At 41.2% G+C, this 14,573-nt stretch overlaps 1 protein-coding gene across 1 annotated transcript; it reads left to right on the forward strand.

The window, feature by feature from the left end:
- The first annotated feature begins 3,371 nt into the window (after positions 1 to 3,371).
- On the forward strand, positions 3,372 to 4,295 carry LOC144783857 (olfactory receptor 1f45-like). Its single transcript, XM_078662606.1, has one exon. The coding sequence runs from the start codon at positions 3,375 to 3,377 to the stop codon at positions 4,293 to 4,295; it is 921 nt and encodes a 306-aa protein (XP_078518732.1). The 5' UTR covers positions 3,372 to 3,374.
- The last annotated feature ends 10,278 nt before the right edge of the window (positions 4,296 to 14,573 follow it).

Below are 14,573 nucleotides of genomic sequence, written 5' to 3' on the forward strand. Positions count from 1 at the left end.
GCAAATTTTTGCATTTTTTAAAGTGCCATGTGACGCACATACATGCCCTTGGGCATGTATGTGCGCCACATGTGCCCCCATGCATATTTCAGGGGTGCAACAGGGTGTCCTTTGGACACCCCTGCACCCTTGGAATTATTCTCAATTTGCGATTAGCAAATTGCAAATGGCAAATTGAGAATAACTTCCCTTTCATTCCTATGGGCCTCCTGGCTCATAGAAATGAATGGGAAAGTATTCCTTAATTGCGATTCAAAATTTGCTAATCGCAATTAAGGAATTTTACGAAATCGCAAAAAAATGCTATTTTGTACATACATACCTATTTGCAATTCTCAAATAGCAATTTCTTAAAAATCGATATTTGAGAATCGCAAATCAGGTTGATGATACATATGGCCCATAAAGCTCTAGGGTCTTCCTTAGTTTTACTGCAGAATGTTATATTCATTTTCGTCAAATTCTCTTACCCAAAATACTTACGTTAATCCAATCTTTTTCTAACTCTTTCAAGTCTTCGGGTTCTTTTCTTGTTGCACCTATTTGTCTCATTCCAAAGTATGGTAAAGATTTGCACTATTGAAAAAATTACAGACCCATCTCTTTGGTCAATTTACATTAACATTTTTGCTAAGGCATTGGCTACTGTCTTTTCTTCCTTCTCTTCTAGGAAATGAACGATCAGGGTTTGTCTCCAGCAGATAGCTTTCAGATAATACTTTTTTGTTTTTTGGCTTTATCTCAAAATCTGCAGGGCTCCTTGAACCCTTGGAAGCCATTGCGCAAGATGCCGAGAAGGCTTTTGCTAGGGTAAATTGCTCTTTTCTATTTCACACCCGTTGCTGGTTTGGGTTTCCCCCGAAAATCCTTAATTGTATGTCCCTCTTGTACTCATCTCCCTAAGCTGCCATTTGCACTAACGGCCTCACTTCTCCTTTTTTTCCTTTGGGAAGGGGAGTAAGACAGGTATACCTTCTTTCTCCATTTTGTTTTAATCTGGCACTTGCACCCTTTTTATCTAGAATTAAACTAAATTCACGTATTAATGTTTTTTCATATAGTGCTCAACACATCAAATTAGCTGCCTATGCTGATGATATATTATTATTATTATTATTGATATTGAATCACCATTCCCCCCTTTCTGCTTTTTTATCTTTGGTTGCATCTTATGCTTTGGATTCTGGATATAAATTAAATACTGACAAATGTGAACTTTAAATGGCAACCTAATCAAATTAAATATCTTGGTCTTCAATGTACTCAATCACTTAATGCTTCATTTTCTATTTATATTGGTGGGGTTGGCTGACAACATCACATAATCCACTTTAATTGTTTAAAATCCTCCTTTCTATGGAATAATACAAAATATCATATGTTATTTTTCAAATTGAAGCACCCTAATTCACAGGGAGGAGTACATTTCCTGAGTTTTCCTAATTACCACAAAGTGTTTATATTAAAAACTGTATATTTGATTTTGTCGCCATCTTCTTTTACTCCATTATGGGTAGACTTAGAGCAAAGATTTTCTTGCTCCTTTCTCATTTCATGAAATGATAACCTTTTAGCCAAGACCACAAAAGATATACACTTCGATCTTTAGACACACCTGTAAATTGCTGATCTCTGTCAAACCACGCTATCCTACAGATTTGGAAACAATTTGGCATAATGATTTTATACAAATACATATCAGACCTATCTATTGGCCATCTTGGAGATCAAAAGGGTTAATGTGGGTCAAACAATTGTATAACAGTGAGTCTTTAATTCTTTTTATGAAGCTTCAATTATATTTGGTTTATCTTCTACTTCTCATCATCCTACAAGATATCATTTGTCAATTATATACTCACTTTTAGTCCGTCTCCTTTACTAATTCATCACTTTCCATTTACCTAACTAATCTTTTATATACAAACCCAAAAGCCTCTTCTATTTATTCAAATCTTAAACATGAGGTCAGTGATCACCCTAAATTATCAACAGAATTCACTTGGAAAAATGATCTTCATGTCACTTTCTACCTGGAGGCAGATTTGGATCAACATGAGGTAATCCTCTCACACAGCGAATACAACACAAACATTTATTTTGTCTATTATAGACTATTTACAACACCTGTTTTTCTTCACACAGTTGATTCAGACACTCCAGACACTTGTTGGACATGCTCTGCACAACATGATGACCTCAAACACTTTATATTTACTTGTCCCCTTGTTTCCACTTTCTGGTTACAAGTCTGGACTCAAATTGATTCCTTATTTTTTTTAAATGCTCCTTATTCTATTCTAAATGTATTTTTAAAAAGTGTTTTAATATATGGTTACTATTTAACTTCTTCATAGGTCTCCCTCTTTTTTTTCCTACCTCTCATTTTTACTGATCTTGTTATTTTTATTTTTTCCACTGCTGTATTTATATGTATTGCTATGATTGTAATACTTTGCATGTATTCAATAAATTTCTCTTTTAAAGTTTAAAAAGAATACACAACTGCTGCTGAGCTAAATGTAGCAAGGCTAGCTTCTGGAATAAACATCTGTCTGGAGCATGCTATCTCTCAATGGTTTTCAAATGTAATGCCCCAACAAGTTGCATGGAGAGAAGCCAGAAATCTAGCAGAGGAGTCTGCAAATTATTCCAGCATTGACTAGCTTTCCTGACATAATGTTCTTTTCAAATTTTCCCTGGAAGAACTGACTTCTTTGGCATGACAGGTTTTAGACCCAAATTGATTTTGGTTGCTTTTAATGGATAGTATATTGTGCCTTAAATGAACGCTATGCCAATAAATGCACACAAAATAATGTTGATTAGTGCAAAAATAGGTGCATTATTTCAGCATAATGTGTTTGTTACCACAATATTTAATTCTTCAATACTTTAATACTTTCATAACATTTCAATGCAGACATGTCATGTTGCAAATTAGATGTCACTCTCCAGTTTGCTAATTGGTCACAAAAGGTTGGGGACCGTGCCATAATAGTAGATCTGACCCCTTGGATCCTTTTATTAGGACACTATTTGGATTTTCGTCCAATTAGTCTGACTTCACTTGTACTTGTTAAATTACAGAAGTCCTCAATAGTATTCAGAAATACCATAACCAAATACCTTGATCTGGCACTGCCATTGACCATTAACACGCAGAAGAGCTATCTGTTCCAATCTAGCAGATTCTTCCTCAACCCCTGTTGCATGAACATAGGACTTGGCCAAAGATGTCAGCTTTTGTGAACTTCAATATTGTATTTCGTTCATTGAGTCAAAGAGCTCAACATTTGTCATATTTCCTACATTTCTATCACAGCGTACTAATGATTTCTCTACTTCTCTCTTGCTACAGACACATTGTCTAGATGGATAATAAAACCAGTGTGGCTAATTTCATCCTTCTGGGACTGTCGAGTAATCCCAAGCATGATAGTCTCCTCTTTGTGCTCTTCTTCATCATGTATTTTACCACCCTGATTGGAAATGTTGCCATTATCTTAGTGATCATCATAAGTCGTCAGTTGCACACCCCTATGTATTTCTTTCTCTGCAATCTGTCCATGGTGGACCTCTGCTTGACCACAGCTACTGTGCCCAAACTGCTGTTTAATCTCCTTTCTGGGCAAAAGACGATTTCACTCTATGGCTGTTTCATCCAGATGTATTTCTTCTTCTGTGCTGGAGTTATGGACGGCATCCTCCTTGCGATGATGGCATTTGACCGCTACCTAGCAATCTGTGACCCAATGCACTATACAACCATCATGAGCTGGAGAGTGTGTGTCGTACTTGTGGCTGGCTCCTGGGTGATAGTGTGCTTGCATTCAGTGATGCACACAGTTATGATTACTAGGTTATCTTTCTGCAGCTCCAATGTAATCCATCATTTCTTCTGTGATGTCCCACCTTTGCTGAAGCTTTCATGCTCTACCACGTTTGCAAATGAGATGATAATTTTTACTGAGGGCTCCTTCTTCATCATGGGGCCCATGATATTCATTCTGATATCATATATCAGAATAATTTCTACTGTACTTAAGATTCAGTCAACAAATGGGAAGGACAAAGCATTCTCCACCTGCACATCACATCTTACTGTTGTTACATTGTTCTATGGTGCAATTCTCTTCATGTACTTCCGGCCATCGTCAAGTTACTCCTTAGAATATGACAAAGCGATCAGTGTTATATATACTGTAGTGACCCCAATGCTAAACCCATTCATCTACAGCTTGAGAAATAAGGAGGTCAAAGGGGCTCTTCGGAAAACTCGGATTAGATTTTGAGACTGTTTATATACAGAAATGAGTATGTGATGAAGCTATCTTCATAGTCATTTTTCATTGTACAGTTACTTAAAACCTTAACAAAATGTTCTGTGAAAAAAAATAGGAACTTTTTTTTCTTTTTTAAAATTATACAGTAGGGACTATAATGTCGTTTTTATTGTAGTCTGTTAGGATATAAAATATAACATCGAAGGGGACAGTAATGTACAAATGTGACATTTTTTAATAAACCATACTTCAGATTATTTTGGCCATCATACAGAGGTCCAAGATCATTCTTATCAGTTTGTTAGAAAAATATAATATGGGCGTAACCAGCAAATTATAGTTCCAAGTGCTGCATCAAATTTGGATACCCCATGTATCAAGTCCTTTCACGTCAGACAACAGTACAGACTGAGAAAATGTAAAGTGCAGAGAAGAAATGTGTAGCACTGCATGACATCATTGGCGACCAACATTTATTCTGCAACCCTTAGGAATTTTGTACACTGGCTGTTTAAAATAAAGTCTGTTGCTTTTAGACTTATGTTCACCGCTTGCCTACAGGTCCGTCTACCACACTAATTGAAAGGGGTTTTCAGCTGTGACCTCCTTGCTTTCAATAGGGCAGGGCATAGGCATGGGATGTGTATAATGTTTCCTTCCAAAGAATTATGAGTCTGTAACAGGCATTTTCAGTAGCCATTTTCCACCACTTTCTGTGGACTTCGCCTGGAAGGAGGCCAAAGCGATAGCGTATGAATTTTTACCCCGCCAGCTTCTTAGGTAAATTAGGGCTTAAGTACCTTGTACTCATTTAAGATTGTCCAGGTGTGTGATCTGCAAGATAAGGACTCTTTGTCTTTGAGCACAGATATTTTTTCCATGATCCCATTGACAAGTTTTTTAAAAGGAAACTGCAGATGGGGGATTTTCCCACGTTGCGTGAACACCAAGGACTTCAATGGTCAGGTCTAGTTACCAGCGAACGGTAGCCTTCGTTTGCTTGTAGTTCCTGCCAGAGCACTTGGCACAATTGGTTTTCCGAGGAGGACCTGATTCTCTTTCATGTTGTTATCAAGGCCCCTTTTATTGCTATGAGCTGGTTTAATAAGCTGAAGTCCAGCCTTATCTGGGCTGGCAAAGCATTTGGAGGGAGGTGAAACATCAATCTGAATATTTTAGAGGTGATTGAGTTTATGGTTGCTAAGTTTCTCCCGAGAAGGGTTTCACTTCTAGAAGAAAATTCTCGGAATGTGTTTTGATGGCAATATTTTCAACAGAGGGCATTAGCTTGGGCCATCCAGTAATCTTTGTAGGGTGGGAAAAATAAAGAGCAAAGTGTTAACTTTACTTAGCAGATGATTCCTATGCTGTTGGAAGAAGCCTCTATAATAAAAACAAAATCCTAGATATCTGTACGTTGTTACTGGCTCCAATTGTTGACGGTGCAAGAACTATTTATTATTGCTGATTAATTCCACAATCTTATTTTTTTTCAAGTTTATTCTCATGCCACTATCTGAGGAATATTGGAATAATTTATCAATAAGGTGTTGTAGTGAATTTTTGTCTGATTGAGGAGGATCACATAAGCGTATAAAAGATCTGAAATGTGCATGGCACCTAATTTTGCGGCATTCATATGTACTGCATCCAGGGCAGGGGAAAGATCAGCCATAAAAAGGTTGAAGAAATATGATGCCAGGATACAACCTTGCGTGAAGCCCTGAAAGGTTTATATTTTCCTGAACAAATTGTAGCCATCTTCAATTCTCACCCTTGCCCAGGTACCAGTGTATAACAGCTGTATAGCTTTTAGGACGTGAGTCGGAATGCCCCAAATTTACAGCTTTTGCCGAAGAAGGTTGTGCTGCACATAGTCAAATGCGACCCTAAAGTCTTTGCATCAGAGGTAGATCGGTTGTGTTTTTATCTTGAGCTTCTTCATTTTTCTCAATCGAGCCAGGATGTTGGTCGAAGAGCCACCCCTTCAGTAAACCCTGGTTGATTCAGGGGACAATTTAGTTATCTTCTGCCCACTGCACTGTTATGTTTCATAGGGTACCCCAATATAGACTTTAGTAGTCACCTGACCCTTCACATACATTTACCGTACCAATGTACTACATAACATGTTTTACCTAGTTGAGCGCTGCATAAATGTTGTGAGGTTTTCCCTGAAAACTAACCTCATTAATTAGCATAAGGATTCGCTGAATCCCATCAGGATTAACATCTTCTGCATATTAGCTATGTATGAGGGTCATCCCTTCCCTTATCCTCGGCTGACATGACACAGCAAGGTAGAACCCCTGAGGGTACCTTTGTGAGCGTGCATACACCATATCTTTGCTGGGTCTGGCAGAGGAGAAAGACTTCCATGCTGACACACTGACACGAGACGCTGAGGTTCCTTCACGCAGACACTCCAGCTTGCAGTGTTCTGACATCGCTTGCGTGGTGTCCCTCTTGAGACCATTACATGGTCCCACATTATCTCACTTCAGGTTATGGGGTTGGCTTCAGCCTAGGGGGATTCTTGGCTCTACACCTAAGTTAAGGTTGCATTGTAGGAGTGCGCATTTCAATTGTCATGTATTTATATGCTTGCATATATTCATTGTTTTTGCACTATGGTAGAAATCTACCATCCTTTTACTCTGTTAGTGCTTATAATCATTTATATCTTTTTTGTCTTATGGCTGTTTCGGCACACCTATTTTACACTAGAATGATGCTGGTTCAATAAATGTTTATTGAAAATGTCCCCACCATGTATTCTTTGTATTTCTCTGAGACAAAGTGAGCAAGAGTGACTGAGCGAAAAGTATTGCACTGTTTTCATGATCCCTGATGGGGCAGAGTTTTTCTGTTCAATAGTTGGCAAGAATTATTCTCTCCTTGGTAAGAGGAGTTTACAGTGGCACTGAGAGCTAGCTAGATATCCAGATAAACATACCTGGTGGGGGTGTCTGGAATCAATCTGGACACCAGTCCCACAGTTTATGTAATCTACAGGTGCAGATCTTATAAAGGTTTAACCCCTTCGCCCTGGGGCTAATTCCCCCATGGCGCTGAGGGAGGGGGGCGCACGCGCAGCGCCACGGTGCTTGTGACAAGCTCGGCTCATCACGCTGCACTGTGGCGCTGTGTTCATGACGAGCTGAGCTCGTCATGACCACGCCCATTTCCCAGAACGCTCAGCACAGGGGGGGAATTAGCCAAGCGTGTGAGCGCCACGCGTGTCATGATGAGCTCAGCTCGTCATGAGCACAGCGCCACCTGCCTCGTGATGAGCTGAGCTCGTCATGAGCACGGAAGGAGTTAATAGGAACTACACAACAAAAAGGTGGTACATGGATGGCGGGACAGTAACGCTCAAAGAGTGGATATGCGTGAGTTTTTCAAGGTCAAGGATGAGTTGAGCATCGTTGATGGTAAGTTGAGAAGGAGAAGTCAGTTTGTTCCTCTGATGGGTATACAACCTAGAATTATTGATATTATTCATGAGGGTCATCTTGGACTTAGTGCCATGAAGAGGCAAGCAAGTGAAACGTTTTGGTGCCTGGGAATTGACCACGATGTAGAGGAAAGAGTGAAGAATTGCGTGGTGTGTACAAACAGCGATAAAACCAACTAATTAGACAGTCATCATTAGAAATGTCAAGTTTTCCTAGCAAGCCTTGGGAGAAAGTAGCCATTGATTTTCTGGGACCCGTGGCTAAGTTGGGAACTGCTAACAAGTTTATTTTAGTGTTAGTGGACTAGTGATTCGTGATTAAGACAGTGAACACATCTGTGGTTATTGAATTTATGGAAGGAGCTTTTATGGATGAAGGTTTACTGGCAATGGGGTGCAATTTGTGTCCAAGGAAATTCGTGATTTATTTGTCTGGGTTAGGCCAATGTTTTAGTGGAACGAGTGAATTGTTTAATTATGGAGAATGTACAGTTGTCTTTGGCTAATCAATTGTCATGGAAAAAGGAGTTGAAAAGAATGATGTGGTCAAATAGGACAACTCCTCATTCGGTAACTGGAGTTTCCCCATTTGTTTCCCTTAAAAGGAGGCTGCCAAATACGAATGTCCAGTATGGTTAAAGAGTGAAGTGGAAATTGTGGTTGATTGTGAAGAAATGAGGAAAAGAGTATTGAAATCGCATGGTAGAAATGTTTTGTACTATAATAGGAGAATGGGTGTGAAATGATTTAGTTTTGTGCCAGGAGATTGGGTTGTTGTGAGAAGAAAAGTCTTTGTTCTTAGGGGGGAGAGCAAGTATTCCAATCCTTGTAAAATGAAGGAAGTCAAGCGAAATGTGGTAAATTTGGAGAATGGCACTACAAGAAGTATGGGTGATGTTTGTAAAGTCATGCGGTAACCATGTGACATCTGTGTTACAGCCTGATCACGTTCTGCATGTGTAGTGGGCTCAGTCTTTAGTGAAATTGTATGGTTATGTTTATTGTATTTCTCTAAATTTTGTTACTGTATTGTACAGTTCTTTCAAGAATTCTATTTTACTAATGTGAATTTTCCTCTTCAAAATAATGTAAGGAGGTAAGATGTGTGGAAATATGCTAAGCTGACATCATAGAATGTCATGATGTCAGACTTGGTAGGGAATGTTGACAGGTGAACTGGAGAAGCTGTTGAGCTAAGAGCTCAGCTAGGATGTCGTACAATAAAGTACTTTCAAGAATATTTGGTGTCCTTCAGTCTTTACACATACCCATTGATGTCACATGGTCATTGGACTGTGACAGACAGATGCGTGGAGCTGTTGATGGTAATTGAAGGAAATCTTAGGGTGCACAATATAGCACACATAGAAATATCAAAAACAAGGAGTAATTAATCATTTCTGGTCGTCACACCAGTTTAAGACCAGGTTTTCCCTGCTGTTAATTTTGGCACTACCCTATAGCTGGTAAATATGGTGCAGCGCCAAAAAGTAATGAGTATTGCGGCAGAACGCCCACTGCAGCACCCATTGCCCGCCCCTGCCACCCTAAGTACTGCGTGAACAGGGGAATTATTTACAAGGCAGTGTTAAGCCACGTTAAGTGGCTTAACGCCGACTTGTAAATAAGGGAAAGGGGTTTTTACCACCAGCACGTTAAAAAAGTGACAGCCTGTTGACGATATTCCCTTTTAAATATACCCTTACATTACTCTGATCACAATAGTGTGCCACCCAACTGGTATTTTAGTGCAAGGTTAACAAAAATATGTGGAATAAAAACAGGAACTAATTCACTAATATGGATTACCTTAAAAATGTTTTACAATAATTATTCAGAAATCAATCAGTGTTATGTGCCAGTAAAGATAAGGGCATGAATATAGGGCATGCCAAGGATAATTACAATTTCGATTTTTAATTACTAATGGAATTGAGATCTGTGACAACCCACCCCACTTAACACACCGGGGTAACATAGGCTGCTGCTGTCCTCACCGGGCAAGGGGGCCCCAACCTCCAGGGGGTTGTCTCAGCACAGTACCCCTGCTTCTGAGCTCCTGACTAACTCCAGAGGGGGGGAGGGGGGTGCATGTACTTTGGAGAGGGGCCCCTCAAGTTTTATTATGCCACTGACTTAACAACCTTCCTGCCTGAGAGAGATAAGGGGGCAGAAATTGTCTCATAGTGAGTTAATGAGAAATGAGATGGATTCATGATTATGCGTTCTTGCTCTATCATTTAATAGCACCAGTCACTGCTTTCTGAGCACCGTTCATTCTTTTACAAATTATGTACTGGCATTGACCATTGTAGCACTGTGACTTCATAAAAAAAATACCTCCGAGAACTAAATCACATTTAGAATATACTTAATTATGTACTGTTTATTTTCAATCAGAAAAATTTAATTTACTAAGTCCTATATTTTTACTTCTTCACTCTGCTTCTTTTTTACTTCTCATTCTTTAGTATTTCTATGCAAAGTAATAGGCCTTCCCCAAACTATCGCTTTGCAAGCTCAATCCATATCAAGACAGGGCAAGATTGATTTGTCTTTGCTTGGTACATGCCCACAGAGAGACAGTAAGCAAAATATATGGAATAGAAAGAGGCTCAGAGGGATAACTAATGGCCAAGAGTTATTAAATTATTCATTCAATCTTATTTTGATTTTCTCTTTGACTCCACCTAAAAGGAATGGGTATGTCCAGATGTGGACCTGTAGGCTCTTATTCATAGAAAGCTAAAGACTTGAAGTAAGAGGGCTTATAGCGTAAAAAATTGAGAAACGTTTGAATAGGTAGTATTGTGAAATTTGTGTGATTTCCTTTTAAATCATTTGGGACAAATCCTCAAAACTCGACATAATTACATAAAATGCAAATCTGGCAATGAACACTGCATTTCACCACAATGTATGTCCTTGCTTCTTTTCACGGGGAAGCATTTTGCACTAACAATAACACCAAAACGTAGGTGGTGCGAAAAGCCACCACCCACATTCTAGTCTTTCATGTTGTTCCTGTACCATAGTTTGTAGCACTATGATATCATTCCAGGAATTTCACATAAAAAGTATATGCGAAATTCTCAAAATGAAACAAATGTAAAAAAATGTCAGGCCTAGTAGGAGTGCATGTCTTTCAAATATTTCTGTTGTAGGGTACTAGGTTCCTCTAATGGTAGGACATTTAAAATCTTAAAAAGGGGCACCTTCAGATAATGAGCAGGCACTGCAACAAGGAAGAAAGTAAATGTTAATTGCTTTAAGGTCAATCGAGTCAAGAGGCCAAACTGGCTATTCTCAACTCAATACAGAGTCAAAAGCTGTTCAGATGTCCATACCCTTATTTATGATATATTGATATAAAACCTCTGAACATTATGTCGTGTATTGCTGTTATGTAGACAATGAAAGTTCAATACTTAGATAACTTCCTTCCACTACCTCTTAATCATCAGAGGTTCCTTTCATTTTCAGTATACCAAGATATGTCTTTTTTCATATCATCCAGAACCTCCTTCCCTGTGCTTGAGTCAGAGTCTAGTGATGGGATATCTACCTAACATTTTTGAATGCTGTAGCTACCAAACTTTCAGCTCACGTGCTTCCTTTGTAAGAGGAGACCATTCCCGGGTTTTAAAAGAAGGACCAGTAATTGCTCCCCAATAATAACCATCTTTTGCTGCCACTATTTCATATCTGCCTTTTTTTCCAGCTGGGGATCAACAAAAGAAATATAGCCTTGATGGTTGTATAGCCTACGGTATAGAAAGAAATTACCAGTGGCTGCGATTAATTGAATCATTCTATTCATAAATGTTTTGTTTCCAAGTAGAAATGTACTAAGTACAATGAATATGCACAGATATTATTCACATGCCCCAAGCAGAACCTCCTCACTAGCTAGTATGGGAAAAATTGGCGCACAGGAGACAGATTTGCTTTGGTGTTTCAAATTCTTCTGATTAAGGCTCAACCTTGAATGGTGTTAGGTCTTTAATGGACTCCCAGACAGTTGACGTATATCTTCTAAGAGTCAGATTCTTGAAAATGCAGTCAAAGCAGCGTATAAACTAAATGGAATCCAAAATATAGGCGCATGACCAGTAGTCAATAAGTACCATAAATAAAGTTGATAAGATATTTGGAAAGAAAGTTCAAGAGAACTGAATCTTTATAAAAGTAAACAGATTGGGTATTCACAGTCTTCCCAGAGTAATAAATACAGTGGAAAGCTTGATCTGCTGGAAATGGTTGATCCCCTTTCTGGAAATGCTGCTTAGGCATGCCAGTTGCCACATGGTGCTTTCCCTCTACAGAAACGTGGGTCAGATTTAGCTGAAAAGGTTTCAGGGTCTCTCTCTTCCAGGCAGAAAATATGCAGCCACCTGAAAGGAGTTTATTAGTGTCTAGGAGGCTGAGGGAGAAAGATGCCCTCCCAAGCCTCATTTGTGAAATCCTTGCCCCTCTTGGAGTTTCCAGGCAAAGTTCATGGGATTGCAACCTGCCCTACTGACATGACTCTTGACTGGTGTGGGGTTTTCTCGATGTACTTCAACTGTGTTGCACCACTGTGAGGGGAGTTCATGCTGTGTGCCAAGGGGGCTTGAAGCCATGCCAGGTACCCATATGGTCTTTCTTAAATCAAAGACCTAAGAGACAAATATGGCGAAGTTAGTGGTCTGGTCAAACCCTTATGGTACATTGTAGGTCGGGATCAGTCACCCCATCTAACGGTGAGATTCCAGTGTGAATTCACCTGCTTTGTCAAGAAATAGCAAAATATTTGTTGTAACAGAACCTGAAAGAAGCTACACGATGCAGAGGTAGTATGGAGGCAGATGGTGGAAGCAGGGAGTGGTCTTATGTGCAAAACAGTCATAGAACCTTGTTGTTTCAGTGAAAGACTAATTGATTCATTTAGTAAATAGGTTCCTCAGGATAGCTGGTGCTCAGAAGCCCCTGTTATCTATACTACTATTATAAAGGAAGAACTTTGCACCTTTGAGGCGGGTAAACTCGGGAACCACAGCGCCAATCCACACACCCGATACATCATTGTAATCATCAGGGTGTGCAGATGGACATAGGCTATATAAAGTATAAAAATATTCGTTATTTAAAAAGTTAACATTAAAAAAAAAGTAGTCCCTTGGAAGTAGAGCCGGCCGTGACCTGCGTGTTGACGTCAGGAGCGTGGGGAGGAGCGGCGTCCAGGAAGGTGAGTGACCTGCAGTTGGGGTTCCAGAAGCGGCCGGTACGTGCCCCTGCCAGCATGTCTAAATTTCCGCCAGCTGCTGCCTAAAAGCCACCTCATGCTTTCACTGAGTCTGCCCACCAGACTCTAGTCACATCAGGGCCACATGAAGTCTCCCGCCCCCCTGGTTCCCCAAACATGCAAAATAATGCACAGACAACGTATTAGTTTGGGAAACAATTGCTGCAGGTTTATTTACATACAACATATGTAATGATGGTGGGTGAAGATTACGGGCGATCCCGGGCAGGCTGCCTTCTCGCCACCTGCCCGCCTGTTGAGCCAAACAGCACAGTGGCAAAGCACCCAACTGCTGTATTAATAAAATTATAACTACTGACACGCCCCCCTGTGGGGCGTGACTAGGCAAACCCCCGGTTGCACAGGCCCACAACCGCCCGAAGGACTACTGGGGCGCCGACACGAATTCCTGCACCTCCCATGAGGATACAGGTTAGGCTCTGGCACCCCTATGTGCCCGCTGAAGTACATCGTTTGCACCTCTCTTCTTCCGGATCGCCCAGTAACTCCGCTTAACTCCAACCTGCAACGATAAATGGACACATTAAAAACCTCCACAAAGCCCCCCACACCAACACTCTGGGTTAGAGGTAAGGGAGGGAAAAGAGTGTCCCGAAGAGAATCGATGGCGTCCGGGGCGGAAAGAGGCCCTCCAACGTGGTGCGGCAACCTAAGTACCCACGGAGGCCCCTCCCCGCCGCCCCCGGACGAGACTCGCGTCCAGCCGCCTCCTCCAACCAGTGAGGAGGGGAGGCTAACATCCTGCAGGGGGCGGGACAGCCCTCCGCGACTAGTGGCCCGCCCTCTCAATGGCCACTGCGTGGCCTCGGGCAGGCGCATAGTCACATCAGGGCCACATGAAGTCTCCCGCCCCCCTGGTTCCCCAAACATGCAAAATAATGCACAGACAACGTATTAGTTTGGGAAACAATTGCTGCAGGTTTATTTACATACAACATATGTAATGATGGTGGGTGAAGATTACGGGCGATCCCGGGCAGGCTGCCTTCTCGCCACCTGCCCGCCTGTTGAGCCAAACAGCACAGTGGCAAAGCACCCAACTGCTGTATTAATAAAATTATAACTACTGACACGCCCCCCTGTGGGGCGTGACTAGGCAAACCCCCGGTTGCACAGGCCCACAACCGCCCGAAGGACTACTGGGGCGCCGACACGAATTCCTGCACCTCCCATGAGGATACAGGTTAGGCTCTGGCACCCCTATGTGCCCGCTGAAGTACATCGTTTGCACCTCTCTTCTTCCGGATCGCCCAGTAACTCCGCCACAGCCTGTGCGGTGGTACCCGCTGCCGCACAGGCCCCCCCACCACTGCTACTCCTCATTACCTGCCACCTCTGCTCATAAAGCTTCTTAAAATATAGGAGGAACAGGTCAAAGCCTGCGGGCGTGAGAGAACCCCATCCTCCACGAGGTAACCTTTGACCTCGTCCCGAAACATCTTGTGTTTGCTGGATCCCAGGCCCCTCCGTTGTGGGAAACCGTTCACGGCCCCCACCACTTAGATTTTAGGGAAACCTGAACCTT

The sequence above is a fragment of the Lissotriton helveticus genome, chromosome 10, assembly GCF_964261635.1.
Source record: "Lissotriton helveticus chromosome 10, aLisHel1.1, whole genome shotgun sequence".
NCBI lineage: Eukaryota > Metazoa > Chordata > Amphibia > Caudata > Salamandridae > Lissotriton > Lissotriton helveticus.

Coding starts and splice junctions, on each gene's coding strand:
- LOC144783857 (XM_078662606.1), top strand. CDS start 3,375: ATGGATAATAAAACCAGTGTGGCTAATTTCATCCTTCTGGGACTGTCG.